Source organism: Oryzias latipes, chromosome 4 (assembly GCF_053564925.1).
Source record: "Oryzias latipes strain Hd-rR chromosome 4, Olatipes_Hd-rR_3.1".
Taxonomy (NCBI): domain Eukaryota; kingdom Metazoa; phylum Chordata; class Actinopteri; order Beloniformes; family Adrianichthyidae; genus Oryzias; species Oryzias latipes.
The window spans coordinates 9243843-9270606 of NC_136240.1; the positions used below are offsets into that span (position 1 = coordinate 9243843).

General features: G+C 42.4%; 2 protein-coding genes across 2 annotated transcripts; both read left to right on the plus strand.

The window, feature by feature from the left end:
* The first annotated feature begins 22 nt into the window (after positions 1-22).
* On the plus strand, positions 23-6421 carry npl (N-acetylneuraminate pyruvate lyase (dihydrodipicolinate synthase)). Its single transcript, XM_004067681.5, has 12 exons — positions 23-750; positions 1200-1287; positions 1449-1522; positions 3938-4025; positions 4092-4149; positions 4539-4614; positions 4703-4795; positions 4869-5014; positions 5150-5196; positions 5267-5351; positions 5427-5466; positions 5549-6421. Exons 1-12 carry the CDS (start codon positions 660-662, stop codon positions 5686-5688), a joined length of 1026 nt encoding a protein of 341 aa, XP_004067729.2. The 5' UTR covers positions 23-659; the 3' UTR covers positions 5689-6421.
* On the plus strand, positions 6292-11708 carry sec22bb (SEC22 homolog B, vesicle trafficking protein b). The gene is made up of 5 exons (XM_004067682.5): positions 6292-7479; positions 8539-8648; positions 8811-8971; positions 10011-10157; positions 10259-11708. The coding sequence occupies exons 1-5, from the start codon at positions 7405-7407 to the stop codon at positions 10411-10413; spliced, it is 648 nt and encodes a 215-aa protein (XP_004067730.1). The 5' UTR covers positions 6292-7404; the 3' UTR covers positions 10414-11708.
* Positions 11709-26764: the final 15056 nt, after the last annotated feature.

Below are 26764 nucleotides of genomic sequence, written 5' to 3' on the forward strand. Positions count from 1 at the left end.
TTACGACGAAAACGGCAACAACATCCGCTTCCTGGTATTTGGCTACTTTGTACCCGAAATTCGCTTACTAGCTGGTACTTCTTCTTAAAGCAATGAAATATACTATATACGGCGGCTTCTTTGCTATTTTTAGATAAAAAATAAAGTCACAGTTTAATTTAAAAAAGAAGAAGAAAAAGAGAGACCTGAAACTGTTACAGTTGTTCCCTCAAGTCAATGCCGTGAGGCCTTTGAGGGTGGCTCAGAAATGTGAGACTCCAGCGCCACGCTTCAGTGCATTGATTTGTTATTATGAAACTATAATTAACTAACAACCGCAACAGGTGCTTGTTGTTTTTCTTAAAGTAAATAAACAAACCAAACTGATGTTTTACTGTTGTTTGCTCTTTCATGCAATCGCTATTGTTACCTTTATTTAACTGATTTGCCCATCGGTTTTGTAGGTTGTATGTTAGAGTAAACCGGAAACTGCATCACCTAGTAAGAACAAAAATGACAAAATAACCGTAAAACCTATGATTTTGCATTTTAAAAATGAAATATTTGCACAAAGGGGGCCTTGTGTTTTTTTAATCGTTCATCTCATGACTACGACTCCCATGAGTCTTTGCGTTGTCGCCTGACTCCTTGGTCGTTTCACATGACTGGCATGTCAACAAATGAAGAAAAGTGTTGAACTGGCAAAATTTCAGGGTATAAATAAAGATTTTGGGGGAGCTTTCAGGACGCAGAGGACTTCTGGTCTTGAAGGTATGCTGGAGCTTTAATTCACGTCCGTATTTCCTTCTACATTCAGATTTGCAGAATCTGTAGCTAAGGAGTCTTTTTTATGGGCAGTTAACAAAAAACCATTGTTAGCAGGCAAGGATTTTTGCAGCTGTGTCACTGAGGAACGATGCACAAATCACAGGAATGTACAAAAGCAATAAATAGATTTGCATTATGACTATTCAATTGGGATTACTGAGTAATTTTAACATATGTGTTATTTATTTACCTTTGATTAGAAGTGTTAAATATAACATTTAATTTAATTTTATAGTTTTTATGTTGAATTATTGTGTCATAGATCTTTTCTTGTACTGTTACTTAAATATTTAAGAGAACATGTTTTTGTTTTTTTTTGTTTTTACTGCTCTGTCATATTTAGTTGATTATTTTAATGAAGTTGATTAATTTATTCATGCATGTTTGCATAGAGGTCATTAAGTCAACCATGGCCCCTACAAACGACAGAAAGCTGACCGGACTTGTCGCTGCCACATTTACTCCGCTTACCACAAAAGGGTAAGGAATCGAACCATTCACCGTTTTTTTTTTGACCTGTAAGCAGAATCCGTTCCCTCGTGTGGAACCAGACATTTGGATTCATGCCACAGTCCAGTACATTTCCTGTTGCTGTTTTACTGCAACTATTCTCCTGTTTTTGTCACACTTTTCCTCAACAGTGAAATCAACTTATCAGTGATTGGTCCATATGTCGAATACCTCATAGAAAAACAAGGTGTAAAGTCCATATTTGGTGAGTAAATAAAAACATGTGAAACTTCATACATCTGTCATTTTTCACGTTTCTTCTTTTCTAAACTTAGTTTTTTTTTTTTTTGGATTCTGCTAAACTGTAAAAAAACCCGTTATTCCATAAAGGAAAGCTCAAATCTGCCCCCTGATTTCACAAAAATAAGTTAGTAGCTTAAAAATCTGGTGTGTTATTCAAAAGAAAAGGTTTCAATATATATTTACATAATTTAGATTTTTTTTGGCAAAAGGATTCATTTTCTGAGTGAGGTCAGTGTTTGGACAAATGTGATATTTAAAACAATCATCGTCAGCAGCTGGAGTGTTCTTACTGTAGTACTAAATTACATTTATCAAACGCCATATTTACAGTTAAGCTCTGATTTCTGTTTTCTTTGTGACAGATTTTTTTTTAGAATTTTTGTCAGAGTCTGAGTCAGCGTTTTCCCACAGGAAGGACACTCACATCAACGCACACCTCTTGGCTTTTTTTCCTGTTTACCCCCCAACTAAAGAAAACATTTTTGAAAATGCAAGACAAAAGAGGTGTTTAAAAACTGACCAGCTGTGCTGACACTTTATAAGGTTTTTTAGCAAAACCCATGAAACGTGTGGAAGAAGAATCTCTAGTCATCAGAAAACAGAAACCTACAGCAAAGCATGGCGGTGTTGTCATTATGCTGTGCAAGCATTTTTTATATGATGACAAAGAAATAACCTAAAAAAGGACTAAAAAATAAATGAAACGTTTGTTTAAGGGGGGAATAAACAAAAAACAAAAGAAAAAATTAGCTGCTGATGCTTCACACACTAATAAACTCATAGATACATTTTCTCCTTAGTTTTAATACAATTTCCATCAAAATAATTTTATGTCCTATGACTCTGCAGGACAAAAAATCAGAAATGCTTTTCTATACGTCAGAAATGACAGAGAAACACTTAGAGGAGAATTTGTATTTCTGGGAAGTCAACCTGTTAAAACAGAAATTATTACCGTCCTTGTAAAAAATAAAATTTAAATGATAAAACTCACAGAATACAGAAATACACAGAAAATAATATCCTTGCATTTTTATCATCTCATTCCAACCGTGTATTTTTTACTTTAAACACATCAAAGGAGACAAAAAAGAGAAAGATGAAAAAATATTTCTATTAATAAACATTGTGACAATCCCAGGGTTCAACAGGCTTAAACAGTGAAGGGATGGTTCAGGAAGCATCGTTTTCCAACACGGATTGGCCACCACAGAGTCCAGACCTGAAGCCCTTTGAGAACTCTGTGGGTCAGAATCTACCATCATTAGTACAAGGTGAAAGCAACACCTTTGACATCGCAGAGGCTGATCGACACAAGGCCACAGCAAATTAATGCTTTCGAATTAATGTTAATCAAAGCTAAACAAAACAAAATATTAGTGTGTGAACCATTGACTGTATCAGAGAACTGGATTGAGCGAGTATGACGGCACCCTTCGAAAATGTTTTTTTTCCAGCCCCACCCAAACGGAGTCAATTCAGTCGCCATGTTTTTCACCACGCAGATGCTAGCGTGTTGGAGCCAGAGGTTGTCAGTAAGCAGTGATCGGTTCGAGTTGGCCTGAGTTTCTAAGGTAACCACTATCACCAATCAGGAGGGAGAGGGAGCTTGTTGGAAGGCCACACCCCCACCACTTGAAAGCGGGCCACATGAAATCTGTCAAACGTTTTGAACGTTGGACACTGGGGCCAGTAGGCTCCACCTACTTTTATTAAGGCCAGTTATTGTTTGTCAGTTTATAACTTGAACTACAGGAAAAATATGAGGATTATTAAGATGATGTTAAATAAAGGTATCAGATCATAAATAGTTCTTCTGACCAATAGAATGACGGTTCAACAGCTGTTTATTTCTATATATAGGTCTATAGGATTTTGGCTTCTTGGAGATACTTCCTGTTTGGACTGCCATGGAGAAGGGCCACTCAGTCCAGTTCTCAGATACAGGCGATGGCGTTAGCCTTTATTTGGCCAGGCAGTGTAGTTTCAACATCAGCCCTGTTGTGTCATTTCCTGTAGAAATGGAGCAAAGGGTAAGTAGAAGGGATACGATACTATCAGGAACAAAACTCACCCTGCAGATGCTGCGTCTTCATCAGTCCGACTTGAGAAAACCTCTTGAAGAAGAGGTCAAAGTGGCCTGATGACCTTTTTTAAAATTCTTTCCGCTGTCCTCTTAAATTCTTCTTTGCACTCTGATATAAAAAAATCCCAGTACTGCAAAGCTTCTCCAACATATTTGTTATTTTTTGAAAACCTCTTTATCCGACTCTAAACTAGAATCTAGCCTGAACTGAACTGAACCTCCATCAGCAGCTTTTTAAAGCAAACTCGAAGATCCAGTCTGTGAATGTGACCAAGTTCTGCTTGCTAACAGTGAACGGCACCACCGGAGAGAGCCCGTCTCTCTCTGTGGCAGAGAGGAAGGCTCTGGCGGAGGAATGGTGCGGGAAAGCCAGGGGCAGGTGAGTCTCCACCCCAGCGCTGCGGCGTGCTGACCTTCTGACAGTAAAGCTTCTTCGTTTCCACAGAATGGATCAGGTTGTCGTGCATGTTGGTGCCATGAGTCTGAGAGACTCACAGGATCTGGTAAGTTGCTGCTCTGCTGATAAGAAAAGTAACCAAGTCCTTACAGAAAAAAACGCCTTTGCATTAGGATTGAAAGTTTCAAATTCAGGCTAATCTCAGTAAATCCGTCTTCAGGCTGAACCACAAAGCTGCAAACAAATGCTTTTCAAACGGCAGAGATTGGTGTTTAGGAGCATCTTGTTTCAATAGTGATCTAAATCACTTCCTGTCTTTAATTAATCCAATTATAAATTAAGGCCATTTTATTTTAACCACAATCTTTTTCCCAGGACTAAACACACTTTCTCCAGCATCACTGAACACTCCAGAAGTAACCGTTGAAATGGATTTTGCTTGGTTTAACATGAGTTTGGACTCGCTGCTGCTTCATTGTTCCTCTGTTCCTCCAGGCGCGTCACGCTGCTCAGATTGGAGCTGACGGAATTGCCGTCATTGCCCCCTTTTTTTTCAAGCCCAAAACTGCAGGTGTGTCACGGTTTTGGGAGTAAAAACATGTGAGCTTGGCATCAGCTGTGCATCATCTACACACTTCCTTCCTGTCCTCCTGACCCAGATGCCTTGAGGAAATTCCTGCAGGAAGTGGCTTCAGCCGCTTCAGCTCTGCCATTCTACTATTACCAGATCCCAGCGATCACCGGCATCAACAGTCAGTGTCGCTCATGATGAGTTTGCCTTCACAGAGGACTTAGAGGAGCTGATGACTGTTCTGTCTTCTCCAGTGCCTGTGATGGAAGTGGTGGAAGGAATCGAGCAGCTCATTCCCTCCTTCAGGGGAGTAAAGTTCAGTGGGATGGACCTGATGGACCTGGGTCAGTGCGTCATGCACAGCCAGCCTCAGTGGTCGATCCTGTATGGCGTGGATGAGGTCAGTCTCACTTGTACCATCGCGGGAGCTCCGTGTTTGCTGACGAACCGCAGACAGCTGCTGGTTGGTGATGAGGAGCTCGACCACGCGGTCTGAGCCAAACATGACGCTGCTGTTTTTGGTCCGTTTCTGTAGCAACTGTTGGCCGCTTTGGCCATGGGAGCCAATGGAGCGGTCGGCAGGTCGGTGACTCTCTATGATGTCTTTATCACGCCTTTCTGCTAATTTTCTCACAAGGGTCTCTTCTTGCAGCACATTCAACTATTTAGGGAGTCACGTGAACAAGCTACTGTCAGCATTTGAGAGGGGGGACCTTATCCAAGCCAGGGCCATACAGGTACTGCCGATGCGTTTGCTGCTTGTTGCCAGCATGTCTTTCCCCTTTGAGGTTTTTTATTCTTTGAATGTTCAGTTCCAGATGCAGGAGCTGCTGAGCTTTGCTATGAAACTTGGTGAGTTTTGTCCGTAACTCTGGAAACGATGGTGGGACTCTGACTTTGCTGCGGATTACAGCTGGTTATTTGTGACTTCCAGGCTTTGACGTTGGCGTGAACAAACAGCTGATGATGGAGGTGTCCGGCTTGCATCTTGGTCCCCCTCGCCTCCCGTTGATGCCGTGTCCTCTGGAGCGCTCGGAGAAGATTCTCCAGAAATATCGCAGTATTTTTCCTTAAATCCACCTTTTAATGATATAATTGTTTTACACTGAACTTAGCAGAAAACGTTATCGTGGATCCACAGTTGCTCTGACTTTGGAGGCAAAATGTCAGGAGTTTCAGACAGAAACGTTGAATTAATGTCATATTTTAAAAGTCTGAACTGCTCCTTGAATTAAGGGAAGAATGGGTTTTCTTTTGGGGACATTTTTTAACTTTTATGTGTCAAGATGCTTTTTACAGCGTTGGATTTTAAAAATGTTTCTATTTCACTGGGAAAGAAAGTGTTTGTGTCTGTAAACGTGCTGCCTCAGACGGTGGTACGCTGGTGCTCAGCAGTTTGATCCTTTTTTAAGGAGTTTATGAGAACATCCGTGTCAATAGATTCACCATATATCTTGGACAAGATAGATCATCGGCATTAATGAGACTTTACCCTTAATCCACACGCCTGGGAGTGTCACTCTCTCTGGATTTTCGTGTTACACTTTTTGAACCACTTTAAAAAACTCTGCTTGACTTTGCCTCTCTAAAAATCTGTCATGAATGTCGACTTTAACACCACACACACTCAGACTTGAACTGCAAAATGACAAAGGCATTACAATAGAAACCGAAAGGTTTTTTCTTTTTTTAGTATTCTCTTGTTTTTCTGAAAGGCAGCAAAGGGAAATTCAATGTGTAACAAAGAGTCTTTGTATTGTTGTTGATCTTTCATTAATTGTTTCAATTAAAATGAATCATAAAATCACTTGCCTGTCTCATCTCTTATTAATGATCTTTGGCTTCTGTGTAATCACACAGGAAGCAAACATTCTTATTTCTATTTACCTATATTTCATTTTTGCTATAAAAAAAAAACAGAACAAAAAAGCAAAACAACACAGAAATTTAGGGTTTTTATTTTTCCTTTTTGTGACTAGAGTAATAGCAAACCTTTTCTTTTTTGCCTCCTTTACTTACTTAAAGCCATTGGCAGGCCTACACTTTTTTCCCTCTAAAGCATAAACAACAAGAAAAAGAATGAACAAATAGCAATTTATTTCACAGAGAAGCGCATTTCTCGAGAATCTCGCTTAATCCTTTTTTTTGTGAAAGTGTACAACTTTATTTTCCAAAAAACATGACTTTTTCCCTCTAAAGCTAAAGTTTTTTAAATAACAAATTTATGGTTTTTACTCTAAGATGTTGAATTTTTCCTATAATTTCGTGACCTTTTTCCTCATAGTTTTACGATTATATTTTTGTAAAATTTTTACCTTCAAAGAAAAATTGTATGCCTTTTCCCTCATAATTTTACATCTGTTTTTCTGTGATTTTTCCCCCCACTTTTGTCTTGATAATTTTACAACTTTATTCTAGCAAATGTTTGACTTTTTGCCCTATATCCTAATCTTTTTCTATTTATGGTGGCCCTCTGTCGTAATTTGGCCTCTTTTATTTGTGGTTGAAAATCCTCTATAAGCTGATATATTCTGCTAAAACACAAGAAAAGGAGCAGAAAATGAACCGATGGTGTTTTGATCGGAAGCGGAACCTTTCTCTGAGCGCTTTGGTTCCCCCCACCTTCAGGTCGACTGGATTTGACTACTGCACAGAAAGCTGCGGCGTTTCCGGCCAGCTCAGCGCGTCTCCTGCGGTGTTGTCACTCTTCACGAGCTGTCACGCACGCACTCCTGCCAGCTCACCGGAGCGCTTTGTGGGCCGCGGAGGGTCATCGGAACACCGGCAGAGATGGTGCTGCTCACGATGATCGCCAGGCTGGCGGACGGACTGCCGCTGGCCGCCTCCATGCAGGAGGACGAGCAGGTTGAAGTCTTAGCTTCTCTGTGTCGCCGTTTTCTGTGTTCAGGCTGCTATTAATTCGTTCAGTGATTTGCAGTGAAATAGGATAAAAACAGATAGTTTATTGATCCCAAAGGGTAAACATTGGACCGGTCCTACTCGAAAGTGACACCGGAGCTAACAGTTTCCAGCTGCGCCGCCACTCTCTCTCTCTGGGCTCGGTTCTACCGAACACCTTCCATTATCAGGCCGCTGAACGTCTTCCGGTTTTTATTTGGCTTGATGCTTTTTCAGCATCTTAGCTGTCGATTCTCAGCCTTTCTCCTCAATGATTCAGACAAATTTAGGTCTGTAGAAACCGACTTTCTCCATTACTTACAACATTCTCGACACTTTCGCGATTCTTGAATGAAGTGTTTAGTAAGTATCTGAATAAACGCCAAAAGGAATCGGTGAAAAAATCTGACAGTTTGAGCTTAAACATCCAGTAAACAGGAATGGGTAAAGAAACGTCAAACTTGCGTAGTTTCGGGTAACTGCCATTACGCGGTTTGTCCAGCAGATGGCGCTGCAGTAAAAGTTCATGTTATTTATTTATTTTATTTTTTTTATTTTATTTATTTTTTTTTTTCTTTTAAAAAAAGTTCATGTTAGAGTTCAGGAGACAATTTTATAAATGGTGAAAATGACATGAGCTTTGACAGAACTTTATTAGATCACATGCAGTCTGGAGGTGTTTTATTTTGAAATGACGGAAGTCTAACATCTTTTCCCTTTGCTGTCTTGTTTGCTTTCATAAAGGGAAGTGAGAAGGTTTGTGTCCTCTGCTTTGTGCTTCACCCTCTGTGTGTCTGTGCTGCTGCAGTGATGGAGCTGCTCCTCAGTGGAGAAGATGTGGTGTTTCACGTCGGCGTTGTCAGAAACGGCATCAGTCTGTTTGTCGTGTTCGATGCTTTAGCGTTAGACTGTGAGCAGAACTAGTCCGGCGGTTTCTGTTTTTGACTAGAACGTACATGTCGTACATCCACCTGGACCCACCTGAGTGCGTTCGCCGTGACGGTTGGTGTTCTTGTGTCGCTCCAGCTGGGTCGAGATCTTCAACAGTACCAGAGCCAAGCGAAGCAGCTCTTCAGGAAGCTCAACGAGCAGAGTCCGTCACGCTGCACTCTGGAGGCCGGTTCCATGGCCTTTCAGTGAGTAGAGCCCAGAATGACAAGATGTACTGTTGACTTTCAGGGAAAAGAGACTGCCGTTCTTCACAATGTTGCCAAATTTTTGAAAGTTATATGAACAAAAAGTACTTTAAAATCAAGTAAAGCATGAAGGACAGATGAATACTGGTGCTTTCCTTCCAGCTACTGCATAGAGAAAGGAGTGTGTTACCTCGTCCTGTGTGAGGCTAGCTTCCCCAAGAAGCTGGCCTTTGCGTACCTGGAGGACCTGCAGGCGGAGTTTCATGAGCAGCATGGGAAGAAGGTCCCCACGGTGTCCCGTCCGTACTCCTTCATCGAGTTTGGTAAGAGAAATGGACTCAATGCTGCAGCCTTGCCACGGATTTTCAGAAAAGTGCACGTGAGGATGCATGAACGTGGACGACCACACACTCAGAATAGGTCCGTCTTTGACCAGCTTTTCTGTAAACGATTAGTGAGCTAAACTCGAAGTGAAACCACGGTAGGAGCAGGTGGTAAAGTCTAAAATGACGCATAGCGCTTTACAGTCACACTCTGTTGCCAAACAAGAACCACCCGGAGCAATGTGGGGTTTCAGTGTCTTGCCCGAAGGCACTTCAACACATGGGCAGGCAAAGTGGGAACCAATCAGAGAACTGGCCTACCTCTGCACCACAGCCGCCCTCCCTAATCCCAGCTGGGTGTATACGGGCTGTCTGCAGGTGAAAAATGGTCAAACTTGTACGGGACAAAGGTGACCCGCAGTAAATATCATGACCACTCAGTGAACCCGTACACAGAAAATGTTCGTGCACGTTTTTCTACGTTCATGCTGCAGGCGACGGGTCGTAGAGAACACTTCTACAACACGTAAGGGGGAAGTGGGTGAGATGCAGGCGTGTCACATTTTCACCCCTCCCCCAAATCCTGCAGACTGTTAAAGGAGCCCGTTAGTGCTGTTCATGTGAGACGTGCACGCTCTTTGCTGCAGCCTGACTGTCAGAAATGAGCAAATCAGCCAATCAGAGTGGAGTTTGTGTGAACGTCTTACGGCGTCCTACAGGCACTTATGGATCACTTGCACACCCCGTGCGTGCAGCATTTGGTCAGTAAGGAGCCACGACTCACTAACGACTAGAGCGTGGCGTGAGGACGCCGTACGCCAGCATCACACGTGCGTCACAAGTGCGTGTGACTTCTATTATCCTTAGGATTACTTACACGCACGACAATGGTACGTTCCATTTTCATGCCGTCTCTTGAGGTGGCCGTCTGAGCCGCTCCTCTCTACGCCCCCCCACAGAGCGCACGTGGGTCAACACCTGTACAGGTGCATGTGACTCAGGCGGAACCTTTTTTTCACGGTGACCTTCTCTCTCTCAGACACCTACATTCAGAAAACGAAGAAGTCGTATATCGACAGCCGAGCACGAAGGAATCTGGGCAACATCAACACAGAGCTGCAGGACGTGCAGAGGATCATGGTGGCCAACATCGAGGAGGTCCTGCAGAGAGGAGAAGCTCTCTCTGGTGAGTACCCCCCCCCCCTCCCTCACTAAACCCACGAAGGCTCATGGACTGGATTCTGTGCCTGACTTCGGGTTCCTTCTCTTTGGATGTTCTCCTTGTAGCTTTAGACTCCAAGGCCAGCAACCTGTCCAGCCTGTCCAAGAAGTACAGGAGTGACGCCAAGTACCTGAACACCCGCTCCACCTATGCCAAGCTGGCTGCCGGGGGGGTCTTCTTCATCATGCTGATTGTTTATGTGCGCTTCTGGTGGCTCTGAGCAATGAAGGAGATGAGGATGGAGGTGAAGAATGAACCCGCCACGGTCCGTGGACGCTAAGAAACGCCATCCCATGATAGGACTTTACACATTTAAGACCCGCCCATTTCCATCTCACCTGTCCATGGAGCACAAACATTTCTTTTAATCATTAATCTGTTGTAATAGATTAGAGAAGCGTACGTGTGCACGTGTCTGTGTGCACGTGGAGGGGGCTGATCAAAAACCGTAAGGGTCTAATGTAGCGGCTAAAGGGGCATGAACCTAATTAGTTTTGATGACATCACAGGTGGGCGGGGCTGAGGAAGAGTTTTGCTTTGTCTTCAGTGGTTGCAGCGAACAGATAAAGTAACTGCAGAAGTGATTGAAATAGTCCCTTTTCCTCCCCTCGGTTATATTATGGGATGGTGAAACTGTAATGTTTTTCTTTTTTTTTTGCTAAAACGTTTTTATTTCTGAACAGAAAATCCAGCAGGTGACCTCGTTTGGGGCCTGATTATCTGGTGTGAACCAGAACCCGATCCGTGTCGGTTCTCCTCGCTGCAGATGGAGTTTTTTTAAAGTTGAAGTTGGGTTCCACCTCATTAGTCTCCTCCTACTCTGCTTCCATTTCTGCTAAATATCCAGATTGGGCTGACAGTGGAAGCTGAGAAGTCCTCGTGGAGATCTCTGGTTCCACACCTTTAAGGTTCTCTGTTCTGTATTTCTGAAGCGGCAGTCTCAGCTCTTTGGGCCGCGTTCCTGCAGTTAAGGTAGATCTATGGTGTTTAGGTTGCTATGAGTTTCTTTTCTTTGTGTTTGATCTCGTTTTGTCAAGAAAGACCTGAGACGTCCGTCTCGGACCGAAGAATCTCTGTGACGGTTCAACACTTCTGTTTGTGTGATCTTTACGGTGTCGTCGCTCACGAGACCATAGAAAGAAAAGGAACCGTTCTGTGGTTCTTCTAGACGGTGTCTCTCTCTTACCTCAGCTTTCCTTTAGCTGCAGCCAGCTGGAGTCCACGCGTGGAAACCGCAGGACGCCGAAAGCCGCTGATCGGCTTCGACCGTTTGGGAGGAGTTTTAAAGCTCTTAAGGAATGTTCCACTGAGTGAAAAGTGAGAAGGCCTTTGAGTGTTCTGATGGTTCCCTCAGAAATAACATTTCTGCAGCTCCAGCACCACTTTTCAGTGAGAAGTTTCCTTTTGGAGGATGTGCTCCACTACGGTTATGCTCTGCAGAAAAGCTGCAGACCGGATTTTACGTTTGTAAATTTTACTTTGAAGTGGACTCCAGAATAAAAGAATTTGCACAAACGGTTGTTTCTGTCAGGAGTTTTTAATGACTATCATGATGGAAGAAGATCAGAAAAAAAAATCATGTTTTAAGGTCACTAAAAACACAAGCTACAGACAAGACTTCATGTGGTGGCGGTGGTAACATATTCTGTGTCTTCTGAAAGATGATTCCGCCTTAAATCAGCTTTTTAACCGTGGAGAAAGACTGAAAATATTTTACAAATAAATGTTGTAAAAACTTTGGGTCGTTTGTCCGAGTAGAACATAAACAGGGAGCAGCAGGTGAAGAAAATGAACAGAAAAGTGACGTGATGCATCACAGGGTGCAGTTCCACATGTGACCAATAGAGGAAGGTTTCAAAGTTGACACACTGTCACAAAAAGATTAATTTTTTCTACATTTAAAAATATACCAGTGAAGACAAGAGTCTAGTAACTCCATTATGACTTTTTTAAATATGAACTTTATAAGCAGCATATTTTAACAAAACAAAATTATTACATAAAATCCTACAGCTGCGACTTTATTTTTATTTGTTCAATCGTTTTTCTCTGACATTTAAACATCTGTTGCACCTTGGTATTGAATAAACAAAGGGTGTTTAAATGTTAATATCTTGTTTTTCAGACAATGACTGTTCAGTTTAGACGCTTAATAAAACAATTTTATCCTCATTTTGTTTGCAACTTTTCAAATTAAAATTTAGCAATTAAACACACTTAAATAGATGATTTAACTCTGCATTTTAACTTTGAAAAATCCAGCGGAAGAACTTTGATCAAAGTTTTATGTTAGAATATATTCACAATATTTTTTTAAATAAATAAATGGAAAAAATCAGTCGTCTAAACTGAATTTTTGGGGTTTGAAAATAATGCAGAATGTGAAATGATTGAAGTCAGATTCAGATTATTGAAAACAAATCTGTATTAAATAACGTTTATGACTGTTTGTTCATTTAGACAACAAGCTGAAATGACTGAGCTGCTGTCGTAATTTGCTGATGTTTCATAAAAGTCAAACAAATGATCAAACTGGGATTAAAGTTTTAGATGTGAGGAGAACAAATCTACTAAACACTTTTGTCTAAACATCAGTTTAACACAACCGGGTCCTGAGACACCGAAATCATGTGCTGCAAACATCAAAGTCGGTGCAAAAAAACAAAGATGGGTGCCAAACAAAGGATGAGTGCAAAGAAGGATGCAGAGAAAAAAGTGGAGGATGCTGATAGAAGTTCACAGCAAGAAGAATCAGGCTTGTCCCTAAAGTTGAAGAGCAGAAGGCCTCTGTCTCCCCAAGACTTGACAACGGTGAAGATCTGAAAAAATCTTTGAGTGAGTCAGTTGTAACCCTTGTGCTATCCTAGGCGTTGGGAGTGGGGTCATCTAGACCCACTAGACAGTGCTCTGAACCTTTTTTCTTCAATGATTTGTGATCTTCACTGGTGTCCATGGATTACATGAAATCTTTCCACCTTTATCCACCTTTGTCATGGTAGGAAGAACACGTCAATGGAAGGGTGGGGTCATCTAAGATAGCACGAGGGTTAAAGACGATCTCACTTTTAGTTTCAAAATCTGGATCAAGCCTTCATGACAAAGACATGTATCCTGTAGCAGAGCTGGTTGAAACAATTGTGGAGTTTCTCAAAGATGACAAAGTTCAGATGGATAGTAGAAGGATTGCCACACAGCTTCTCTTGCTTCTTTACAAGGACCTGAAAAAACTGTGGGAAAGCCTGAATTGATAGCTGCGTTCATAGAAATTAATTCTCAAGCAGCCAAAAATGCAGTGGCTTTAACCTCTAAAGAGCAATGAAATCACAGCCTGGTGTGTTTAGGAGGCTTTCTCCATCAGAAATAAATTCAACAGGGTTTTGGTAGGAAAACCGTTAAAGCCAATATCTTTGTTGTAAAAAGTTTTAGTGTTTTTTGTTTATAGGAAAAAAACAAATCTAGTAGGAATTCAAAAAAGGAATACAGGGGCTGGGGGGGGGGGGGGGGGGGGGGTATGTTAGATAAAAAAAAAAAAGTAGTAATAAAAGTACAAATGTGGTTATGTTAAATAAAAATAATCTGTTAGGACGTAAAAGTAGGAATAAGTAGCGGGGGGGGGGGGGGTTGTTAATTAAAAAAAAGGATGCAGCATGGCTGCACGGTAGAGGTTAGTGCTCTTGCCTCACAGCAAGAAGGCCCCCGGGTCAGGTCCCAGCTGGGGGACCTGTGTGGAGTTAGTTCCTGCTACTGTCCAAAAACATGCTTCACAGGTTCAGTGGTTACTCTTAACTGTCCATGGGTGTGAATGTGGGAGTGAATGGGTGTGTGATTGTTGTCCTGCAACAGACTAGCGACCTGTCCAGGATGTCCCCTGCCTTCACCCACAGGTGACTGGGATAGGCTCCAGCAGCCTCGTGACCCCGAAAGGGATAAAATGGATTAGATGATGAATGAGTTTTTAAAAAAGGAATAAAAGTGTAAATGGGGTTATGATAACTAAAAAAAATCTGTTAGGACTTAAAAGTAGGACTAAATAGCAGGGGGTTATATTCAATTAGAAAAAACAAGGTAAAAAAATTTAGGAAAAACGTTGGTGGGAATAACAAGGGACTTAGCTTTAATCAAAGTAGGTTTTAAAATGAGATGTTTAGTTTGTTTAGTCTGTGCATCTGTGGGTTTGCGCCGGGTGCTCCGGTTTCCACCCATTCCCAAAAAAAATGTTTATAGAGATGTAGTGACTGTAGGCAAATATAAAAAACAAATAACAGAGATATGATGTAACATCACAAAAATAAATCAGCTAAGCTTTAATCAATGCAATCAGTGGGTTTTTAAAATGAGGACATGTTCAGTTTGTTTAGACCTCCAGGGCAAAATGTGATATAGTACAAGATAGGACAATGTGCCCCAAAACCACTCGCCACAAAGACAGCGTCTTCCCCTGAGCCGTCACTCTGATGAACTCCTGACCACTCCAGAACACGGAACAACCATACAAACTGCCACACCAGAACTACTGCTGCATTCTTAGTCATTTTTATTTAGTTATGTTTATTTGTTCCTATATCTTCCTTATATTACTTTCTTTATTGTTTATCCTTTTTGGTCTTACCCCTTTACACCTTTTTATACCTTGCTAGTTTGCATGAGAGCACAAGACTCCAAAGTCAAATTCCTGGTACGTGCACTGTACTTGGCCAATGAAGCTGATTCTGATTCTGATATGTGACAACAAGCTACAAGCACCCCCATTAATATTTAATAGTTTTGACTCTTTCACAGTGCTTCTCTAGAGGTTATGGTACAAATCTAAATTGAAAGGAAGATATTTAGTAAACATATCAAAAAAGTAATGCAACCACAAGGAAGCACAACAGTGGTTTCATGTGCCGGTCCCAAGTCCGGATAAATGCAGAGGGTAAATTCAGGAAAGGGAGATTGACAGGCGGATTGGTGCGGCATCTGCCGTTATGCAGTTGCTGTACCAGTCTGTTGTTGTGAAGAGAGAGCGGAGAGAGCTCCCGTAGAGATAGTGGGACGGGTTTGGTCACCAGCAGAGAGCTCAGAGCAGTGCCGCTGTTCCTCTACATCCAGGGGAACCAGTTGAGGTGGCTCTGGCATCTGGTTCGGATACCTCCAGGACGCGTCCCGGCATGTCCCACTAAGCGGAAGCCCTGGGGAAGACCCAAGTCATGCTGAGTTGGAGCTTGGTCAGAGGCAGTGCCTTGGGCAACCTACGGGCTAAATTTGTTTATAGATAGGCGCTGGAATGAGCAGGAAAAGCAAGGGATTTAGGTTTTAAGTTTGACAGTCAGCTTATACCACATTTCTCCAGTAGGTCGAGTCCTTTCCTCACTAATGCAGATGTGGAGTGCATGGCCTTTGCTCATCATCAGCCTCCTGTTGGTCTCACCGGGTGGCTCGGACGACGTGACATTTGGGTTGCAGTTTGTAGGGCAAAGCGGACGACAGAAAAACCAGGGGGAAGACTCCAGTGCCTGTCAGACGTCTTGATCTGTGACTAGACATGGAACAGGAAATGTCAATGAAAAAATGAGAAGCGACAGAGGGTAGCGAGCCAAAAAGAAACCACAGGGCAAAGGCTACACCTCTCACAGGAAGTGCAGTCTGGTGAAGTCATCCGTCACTGAAACCCTCTAAAACAGTTTAGAGACAATTGTTTGGGAAAGTTTAAGTTTTGACTAACTTTTCAGCTGTTTCACTTTTGTTGGGACCAACTTTACTTTGAGAAAAAAGCTGGTTCTCCTTGGCTGTCCTCTGTCGTCTCTGTGTCTGCGACCGTTTGTCCAGATATTCTGTTTACTTTTAAGATTGGCCTTATTTCAAATGTCATTGCACATGTTTTTCACTTCTGCAGACATTTTCTGATTGTTCTTTTTTATTGTGCAACCCATTAGAACTGAAAGCCACATTTCATAGAAAAGTTGCGAAACAAGCTGTAAGACAAGAAGAAAAGAGGAGACATGGCATGCTCATAGTCATAATTGTAACTATTGTTTGATGCTCTGGCACTGATTATTTCAAACATCACAAACTGAGCACTACTCTGTCTCTGCTGTGAACAAATTTCTTTTATCTAACAAAGAGCTTTTTTTCATATAGAACTTTACTGCATTATCTGTATCACTGACTCATCTTTGCTCTAAACATTAAAGTAAATTCTTTATACTGCTAAGTTTTTTTAACACCCCAGTAAAATATAGAAAATTTAAAGCACACAGTGATCAGAGAAATGACATGAGTCTCCAGCACTGTCTCTACTTTGGTTGCCATGGTAGCAGCAATGTGTGACAGTCATGTGAAAACGAAGCTGATTGGATTAAAATACTTGGTGTGATCAGAGCTCAGGGCCATTACACACGAACAAGGCGAACCGCTGGCCTCTGAGAGACACTCTCAGGTTTGAAACATGTAGATTGGACCCAAAAGTTGCCAAATCTTTTTTTTTTTTTTCATTTTTAAGGACTTGCTGCATGTAAGTCACGTTAACTTATCTAGAATTTCTTGTGAGAGTTTCTCGCTCCTCCCATGTGATCTTTATTACGGAGGCCGAGAGGAGCAAGACACGCTTACATTTAAGATACAACAAATCCCAGTACAAATGAACTAATACCGAAACACAACAGTGAATCATTGAACATTCATTCATCTTCTTCCATTTTGTCCCTTTCGGGGTCACGGGGCTGCTGGAGCCTATCCCAGCCACTTGTGGGCGAAGGCAGGGGGCACTGTTGACAGGCCGCCAGTCTGTCGCAGGGTAAATCATGGAACAAATGACCAAAAACTGAACCACAAAAAGAAACCACGTTACTTTGCTTTTGGAATGTTTCATGTATTTATAATGTCCACAAAAAGACAACAGTAATAAATAACTTTGAAAAATCACGATTGGTTTTATATTACGTCCCTTTCTGCTAGAAGCCGTGTCTCTGCTTTCGTTGTTATGTTTCTGGACTCAGTGATTTGTTCCGTGATTTGCTTATGTGTTTCAGTTTTTGTTCATTTGTTGGCATTTGTTGTTGTTGTATCTTAAATATAAACGTGTTTTGCACCTCTCGCCCACCGTATTTTATGTGAGATGTATCATCCAAAACGTTGTCTGTGGTTTACGAGAACACGTTCTGTCATATTTACTTTGATGAGGCCCCCACATCCACAGGGGGTAACCAGTGGGGTTGGTGGGTCATTCAGAGCTGAGCGACTTGCATGTCTTTACCAGGGGGGTATTCCAGAAAGCAGGTTATGCTAGTTACCACGGTAAGTTTGAGGCTAAGGAAGTGGATAACCTCAGCTTTCGGTTCCAAAAACAGAGGTACGTTTCAGGATATGCTTAGTTCCCATAGCAACTCATACTCTGAACATAACCTGGTCTGGAGTAGGTTTAGTTGAAGGTTAGTTTGTTTTCAGAGAGGTGAAGCAGCATGACGTGTCCATTTGAAGATGATTTAGTGGATGAATAAGCTCAGATAATACTTTTTCCACCATGAGAGGGTGATAAGACCACGAATGGATGTTGGAAATATAAACTTTTTTATTTTGATCTAACTTGATTATTTGCTTCAGTTAAGATAAATCATTTTTTGACATCAGTCAACCTAAAAATAAAACGTAGTTATAAGACATTTATTTTACTTTCATTTCAAATCAATTCAATTAAGTGGGTGTAACTTCGGTGCTGCTGTTAGATCGGCACCGCAAGGAATTGTGGGATACCATTCCCTTTGCCTGTCTGGACGGATTTGGGTTTAAGTGTTTAGTTGTTTAGCTGTTTTACTGTGTTTTACCCAGTTATTTGTACTGTTATATTGAATTCTGATGATGATGAGTTTATATAGCACCCCTAGTGAAGCTTTGATTAGCAAGAACTGAAGTTGAAGTTAGAGTCATGATAGACAAATTTATCATATTGCAAATCCACATTGAATCATTCATTTTAATGTTATAGAAAAGAGAATATCTGTGCCCTCAAACTCAGGCATATGAAAGTTCAAGAAGTACAATAAATTAATATGGAAAAACATTTAATTGAATTGAATTAATACGAAATTTAGTTAGATAAATATATAAATTTGAGAAATAACAATTATTGAGTTGGATAGACATAAGAAATTAGGTTGACTCAATTACTTGTTACCAACTGAAGTCATTCATTTAAGTTGTATAAGTTATATAAATAAATGCGCGTCACAGGCTGCACGGTGGCGCAGTGGTTAGCGCTCTTGCCTCACAGCAAGAAGGCCTCCAGTTCAAGTCCCGGCTGGGGGACATGTAAAACACAACATTTGGGGACCTTTCTGTGTGGAGTTTGCATGTTCTCCCCGTGCATGCGTGGGTTTTCTCCGGGATCTCCGGCTTCCTCCCACTGTCCAAAAACATGCTTCATAGGTTGATTGGCAACTCTAAATTGTCCATAGGTGTGAGTGTGAGAGTGAATGGATGTGTGATTGAGGATATTCCACCCTGCGGCAGACTGGCGACCTGTCCAGGGCATCCCTTGCCTACGCCCAAGTGGCCGGGATAGGCTCCGGCAACCTCGTGACCCCAAAAGGGAATAAAACGGTTAAGAAGATGAAAAATGAATGAATGCGCGTCACAATGAAAATGGAAATAAGATCAGAAACTCGTGCGTTTACTTCATCCGTTCTTTTTTTCCAAGCAGAAACTATATCTTTTGCTGATGCCGCCGTATTACTTTATTGATGGACGTATAATCTTCATACACTGTCATCAAAATCTCATAGCGCTCTCCTTTTTTCTCCACGTGTTTCCATGGTGACTCCAGAAATTGGCGATCCATGAGAATGTCTTTATGTTCCTGCTGTGCACGTGCGTTAACCCAGGGTTACCAAGTCGAGCGTAATCACGACAACTCATATCCGGTCTTTTGGAACCGACATACCCAGAGTAAGCAAGTTCAGGCGGATTTCAGCCAGAGTTCATGATTAAAGTCAGGGTAGTTTAAACATGCTTTCTGGAATACCCCCCAACTATTCCCACAGTGATGGTACCTGAAAAGATGGAGCGGCACAGTTACACAGAGCCGCTCCCAGCTCTTTGAAGACCATATTTTGCCTCAGCTCTGCTGAAATGTGGCGGGGAGGTGTTTTCTTATGAACAGTTCATCATTTCTGTGACCTCATTAAAATCCTGTTCCATCACGGCAGCTTCTCTCTCATCCCAGCCTCTTCCTCTTTATCCTCTTCTCTCAAACTCCCGTTTCGTCCAATCAGAGGAGCGTGAAGCTGCGGAGACAGCAGCTGTATGGCAGAGAAGAGGGCCATAAATGACAGAAGGCCAAAAGAGGAAGTCCAGAGACCTGGTGAGTTATTGCCCACAAACATACACACCAGGTCCTGGGAACCTAGAGCTTCTCAGAGGGGGGTGGGGGGTAAGGGTCATTCCACAGCTGTGGGTAAAAGAACCTCACCAAAAGTTGAAGACCCGTCAAATCTTTTCATCACAAGAGGAGCCACATTTTGGCCACCGCTTCAGTTTATGCTTAACCTTTGTTGTTTGTCAGTAAGGGTTATTTTGGTGTATAAAGTGTACAAAACACAAATGCACTGTGAAGAAGGAAAACTGACGTGTATACTCTGGGCGGGGCCAGGAGCTCCCTGCTCTGCTCCATTCTGATGCATCTACTGTCAGACAAACAGATCCATGAACGTCTTTGTTTTCTTTGTCAGAGCTGGAATCTGGATCCAAACTGTACGGCTGGAAAGCTACGATACTGCTGCCATTTTTGATGCACCGCTGGGGTGTGAGGGGCTGTAAGCTACATATAAAGAGAAAATACTCCGTTCTGGGTGTTGGGAATGCGGTGTGCGCTTGCTCTGTGCCAGAGGTGTGTTTCTAATAAACTCCATCCGCTCTCCAGAAACTATGTCCTAGAAGACGACACCGGTTTTTGGCTAAAAACGGCATCATCATAATGAAAAGACCACTGGGAAGGCGTTAAAGCAGGGGTGTCAAACTCAAATTCCCAGTGGGGCAAAATAAGTGAAGTGAAGTGAAGTCATGGGCCAAACTCAATATTAATTGAAAAGTTTACTGCAACTGATATGTAATGTTTAACCTTTTCATTCAGTGTCTTCTTATGTTATTCTTTCATTACAGCCACGTTAGCTCCGCACACAAGACAAACATGTCTGTCATTTGTGATATTCATGATCAGATAATATGCCTCCCACCTGTCTTGAAAGCTCCTATAGTCCATCTTTCGTTTGGCCATTTTTGTGGAGGAGGAAATGGATTTGTCCGATGTGACTGGAGTATTTTTGTCAATGACTGCTAACAGAAAAAAGGAGCGCTTGCCGGTATTAGCAGTATATACCATGGGCCAGCTCTAATGCACATTTGATATGATCTTGCGGGCCAATTATAATTACACCCGCGGGCCTGTGTTTGACACGTGTGCTTTAAATAGATCAAAAGATGATTGAAGACTGAAAAAAAGAGAACATTGAAGATTTAGAGCAAAATGAAGAGGAATTCAACAATGAATGCAGGTCGACGGGGTGTCAGACCAAACAAAAGGGTGTTCATCTGAGTCTCCGTCCTTCATGAAAGCCTGCTGGCTGTTTGCAGCATCACATCAAACACACACAGACCGTGCAGCAGCAGCGACTGTGAGAAAGTGAGCACTCCACTGTGAATTCCAGCCATGCCTGTCTTTCAGCAGCTAGTGAATTTACGATACAATTAACCCTGAAGGACGTGTCGAGCACGCTCACATTACACTTTCAGCATCCTTTAGTCCGTGAGTAAATGCGCAAAAATGCAGACGATCGAGGTTCCAACTCATGCAACACGCTCAGAACACAGGAAAACGAGGCTCTCTCCAAGTTCTCACGCAGGTGAAGTTTTCAAATGAGACCTTTGAGAATTTGCTCGAGTTGGAAAAGCTGGAGGCTTTTTCTGGGTTGTGCAATGCTACAATTTTGCATTTTGTTTTTGCATATCTGTCCGCTTTGTTAGCTGTTCTGTCTTCCGAGGTGCACGCATCACAGTCTCATTATTTATGGATCTCCATTTGTATTTTACACAGAAACTTTCTGAAAGCATTTCACAGCCAGCCAGTCCCATGACAGCGGCTGATGTATTTAGACGTGTGGCCATGCTCCAGACTGACTGAAGTTCAAACTGAGCACCAGGTGGGAGAAAATGTGGTTGAAGTGCCTTTATGACAGAAAATGGTACCTTAAATAAAGCATCACTTCTCACAATGAAATGTTTTTGTTGCAGCCTGAGATCAGCGGGGCTTGTGTGAGATAAAACACACCCTCGCCGTAGCTATAAGCTACAGAGGAACACTGCTAAACAAAAAAACACGCAGGTTATGGCAGCAAGACTCACAGCAGAACCCTGACGCCTCCATCCCTCCGTCCTTTCATCAAGAATTGACCCCCTTTTTTAACCAGCTGTTAAAAAAGTATACACAATCTTTACTGTCCTCTGTGAACACGGTGAAGACCCCTCTGATGCCCACCCCCATCAGGATGACAGTTTAGTCAAAATGTTACTCAAAAATCCTCCAAGGTCACCAGATCTCGTCTCCATGAAGCACATTTGGGGGGAAAAGTTTTATTGTGGATCTAGTAACATTAGATCTGACTCACCTGCATCATTTTTGTGTGCAGCAGGATTATTGAAGAACCCTTCCAGAGGTTTCAAAAGATTAAAGTTTGGTCATCATTTGATCTATTTTCAAAGCGTTCCCAGTGGTCTTTTCATTATGATTATGCTGTTTTTAGCCAAAATCCAAAAACCTGGGTCGTTTTCTGGGACATAGTTTGTGCAGAGCACCAGGAGTTCCTAATAGCTCCCTCTTTACACCCTCTCCCACTAGCTTAAAGCACCTCACACCCCAAACATAACATTAGCGGTGCAAAAAACATGGTGAGCAATATCAGAGCTGTCCCTCTTAGTTCCAGATTCCAGCTCAGACGAGGAAAACAAAGACGTTCATGGATCTATTTGTCTGCAGGTGGATGCATCATAATGGGGCGGAGCAGGAAGACTGTGGCTTCACAGTCTATTTTCTACGTCACAAAGACAATCTTTTCAAACGGCTTTTTTTTCATCTGCTCCTGATTCACAAAGATTAGAATAAAATGGATAAGGTGGAGGACCTGGTCAACCAAAACTCAGAGCAGGTTTCTTCTCGAGGGGGGCGTGGCTCCGAAGGTTCTGGATAAACCTGCGAAATCTTTCATTGCTTCACCGAGAAACCATAGTTCTTCATAGATCATTAAACAAATGCTTGTTCTAGAACTATTTTTAACATGGATTGTTAATAAATCGTTCATAACCAGATATTATGAATAAATTGAGTGTTGGTGTGAAGAAAGGTTAGTGTGTTTACTATCAAGTTGGTGATGACAAATTATATTTGTCTGGATCTAACCACACAAATGATTACACCACAAATCTCTACTTTCTTCTGAAAAAGGTCAGATAAGCTCCAGAAGAAATGAGTGACTGTGCATTTACTGCATGCACAACAAAAAAAAGCATTTAAATCACGACCTGCCCCCTCAGTGTAAAGCCTTTTGTAAGGGAAAGGATGTGAGATGACAGCCGCTTCACGCTGAAATAATATTTACAAACCCCAGCAGGAATACTTTTTCAGTCTGGATCAGTTTATGAGTATGCAGTAAAGGAGCTGTAACACACACTGACATGTCAGAGGGGAATAGGAACCTGGCAGGACCCAGATGACACGGCCGGGACCGTTTCTTCCCACAGTGCAATAAAAATAGCCCACTAGCGTGGGGTGATGGTGGGCATGCCGGGGCGCTCAAGGGGAGGATCCCGTCACCACACGCAACGGCACATTGCTGTCAACCTGCTCACTTTACAGGCCTTCCCACCGCACTCACGCCGTGGCTCCGGGTCCTCTCTGTGAGCGTCTGAGGCCTCTGCACATGCGAAAATCATGCCTCTCCAACCTCTGACCTCACAGGAACGCCGTGGCATTCACCAGTCCACACGTCTGCCTGCTTGACATGATCTGCTTTTATTTAACAAAAGGACAAACGTTTTGCTAAAATGTGAAAAATACCTCTCCTCATTTATGGGTACGCAGACAACCTTCCATGTTTAAACTCTGCAATAAAACTTGGCTAATAAAAAAAACTCTCACAGGTTTGTTTACTTTTTTCAGATATCATCTTATGTCCAACAAGGTAAATGATTACATTTACGTATTACTGATCTGTGAACTTTTTGGCTCATGAGTGCATTATTGTACCAGATGTTGACATAGGGGTCATATAACTTGAAGTTCACACAGGAAAGTGATTTAATGTGATCAAATACTTGGTACCCGTTGTGGGAGAGCTCTAGTTTTTTTCACACACCCTGGCTTCTCATCTTGTTGACCCGACCAGCGGCTGCCAAAGATTCAGAGAAGCAATCTGACACAAATCAATCCCTGCCTCCCTCTCCGACTCAGGTCCATCTATTCAAACCTGTTCTCGCTCTTTTCTCATGCTGGGACTGGGGTCTGCAACCTTCAATACCCAAAGAGCCCTTTGGGACAAAATCTGTCTGACCCAGAAAGAGCCGCAAAATCTTGCTTCACCCTTTAACAAATTCTACACTACATGCAGTCATGTTACTTTTATGCCACACATCAATGATTTACTTTTGTCATGAATATTAACAATCATTTTAAGATAAATGGGTTATTTTTCTAAATTTGAAATGTATTTTCACTTTTGACAAAGAGTTACATTGATTCCTTTTAAAGTTAGTCAGCCTGTTCAAACTAGGATCATCCTCCTGCAGCAAAAGGTTTTCTACCATCCTTGAAGGCCCAAAGCGCCTTACAGTCCTACTCACGCACACACACATTCACAGATTGATGGCGGCTCCGCTGCCGAACCTATGACCACCAGTAGCAATGTGGGGTTCCGTGTCTTGGCCAAGAACACTTCAACACATGGGCGGGCAAGGTGGGAACCAAACCTGCAATTTTCTGATCAGAGGTCGACCACTCTACCTCTGCTGGACGAAATGGATTTTTCCATTGTTATTTGTATTGACTGTGAAGGAAAACTGGACTGAAACTGAACAATTGTTACATGAATTTAAACATACAGTATATATATATATATATATTTTTTTTTTTAACTTGTCCTGTCTGTCCTGTCTAACAGCTGAGCAGACAGGTGAGAGCTGAAAGCCTCTTGTGTTGAACATATTTTACTGTTACAATAGGGGTTAAGAATCGTTTGACACACTAGGTGTATATTTAGATAAACCCCTTTTGTAATTTAGGCTAAACTTTATTCATCTTACTCACATTTGTAACATTTTTGTGTTGAACCGGTAAAAAAGAAAAGGATGGAAGAAGAGAGGGATCCTAAATGGGGGGGGGGGGGGGGGTGTAGGACGGTGATTATAGAAAGGGGGTAAAACCATGAAGCAGCATAGAGCAACAAGTTGCTAGATGTCTATAATCATTATGGTTAGGTTCAGATGTAATACAAATCTAGAAGGGGTGGAGCCTGTACACACACACACCCAAATGTTACAAACATACCTGTTGGCTCAAAAAATTTTCACCTACAGACAAGTCAACACACAATACAACTCATGTTCCCACACGCATACTTACCTAACACATAATACATAATACATAACATTTCATTCAGTCACGCAAACTTTTCGTGCAAATGTGAGATAGCACCTGTGAGAGTGAGTGTTTATTTTCCTCTGAGGTGGACGATGGAATGTAAAAGGAAAGAAGGAGACCCCTCTGAAAGTTTGTGCATTTAGACCAAAACAATGGATGAACTTCCACAAGGGAGACCCGCTCCATACTCCAGGCAGCCACCCCCCCAGCCCACGGTTGGTCCAGCAGAGAGCGAGACTGGGGCTAGCCACCCCTGCCCAGAAGGCGGACGCCCAAGACTGCTGGGGGTCCACAAGGAGTGTTGTAAACATGGTCCGACCAGGCTCACGCACAGTTGGAATTTTGGAGAAGGCCGTAGCTCGAGGGCAAGGACCAGAACCCACACCAGAGGGACACGGACACCCCCAGGCTCAGATGTGATGTGATCCCCGGCTCCTGGTCTTGTCAGAGAACTCGGGGATCCCTCTCCTTGCATGGAGAGAGGGCCGCCGGGCCCAGGGAGCCATATAAACATAAATTTTTTGGCATATACAAATAAACATTTTTATCAACCTCTAAACCTAGTTTAGCACCACAGAATAGGATAATATGTGCTTCAAACTTTATAAATTAAACTTACAGAAGATCAAACATTTACAAAACTTTTGATTGGTATTAGAAATTTGCTCATTCAGTGGTTGATCATACAGAATCTTTTAATTTAATGTAAGGACAGCAGTGGTTTAAAAAGACATGTCAGTTTAAGCCTTAATCACTCGCACCCATATGGGAGGGTTGAGTCTAACGGGTTCTGGTTTTTTTTGGGTAGTCCCGGTCCATGGAGGGTCGTAGAGAGGACCGGCTGCATCTTAAGGGAAGCGCAGGTGTGTCTTTCAGCTCCAATGAGGCTCGCACGGCCTCCTTAAGGGACGCCAATAAAATGGAACATACCAGTGTGCTGCAAATGTATAGTGAAGTATTTGTATGGCTAATGGAAGTTACACGTACTTAACATACTCATGACGTACGTGTGATGCTGTCGTACGGCGTCCTTACGCCACGCTCTAGTCGTTAGTGAGGTGTGAGTTCTGGCTCCTTGACCACACAAATGCTGCACGCACGGCGTGTGCACGTGATCCATAAGTGCCTTTAGGACGCCATAGGATGTCCACACAATCTACACTCTGATTGGCTGATTTCCTCATTTCTAACAGTCAGGCTGCAGCAAGGACCGCGCACGTATCAGGTAAACAGCACTAACGGGCTCCTTAAACAGTCCGCAGGATTTGAGGGGTTGAAAATATTTAAAATCTTCACAACACGCCTGCGTCTCACCTACCTCTCCCTTACGTGTTGTATGAGTGTTCACTACCTGTCGCCTGCAGTATGAACGTAGAAAAAACATTTTCTGTCTATGGGTTCACTGAGCGGTCTACCACCTTGATATTTTGGGCGGGGCATGCAGGTGCCCTGCACAGGTTTGACCATTTTTCACCCGCAGACAGCCCCTATCCCTCCACAAGTACACCTGGGACTAAGGCTTTAGTTGACTGTCATGGGAGCACCTCAGTCATAAATTTATAAACATGACTAAAATGTAATTATTACTATATGAGTAACCCTTTCTTCTTCGAATGATTGTCTACTTATTTATCCTAACCAGGGAGCCACAGGGGAGGGTAAACTGCAGGTTGGAGACCCGTGGTCTAGGTAAAAGAGGAGGGAACACATTGACTGTATGATGTAAATGAGTGGACACTAGGAGACCCCCCCCCCCTTTTTTTGCTTCTTGTCTGTCGGTTGACTCAAACAGAAGAGGCACAAAGAAATCCAGCAGCGTTCTAACAGTGATAACTGCTCCAGAATTGAAAGTGTGGGAAAATACTTTAATGTAATCAGGGAATAATTGGAACAGAGTGTCTGAAAATAACAT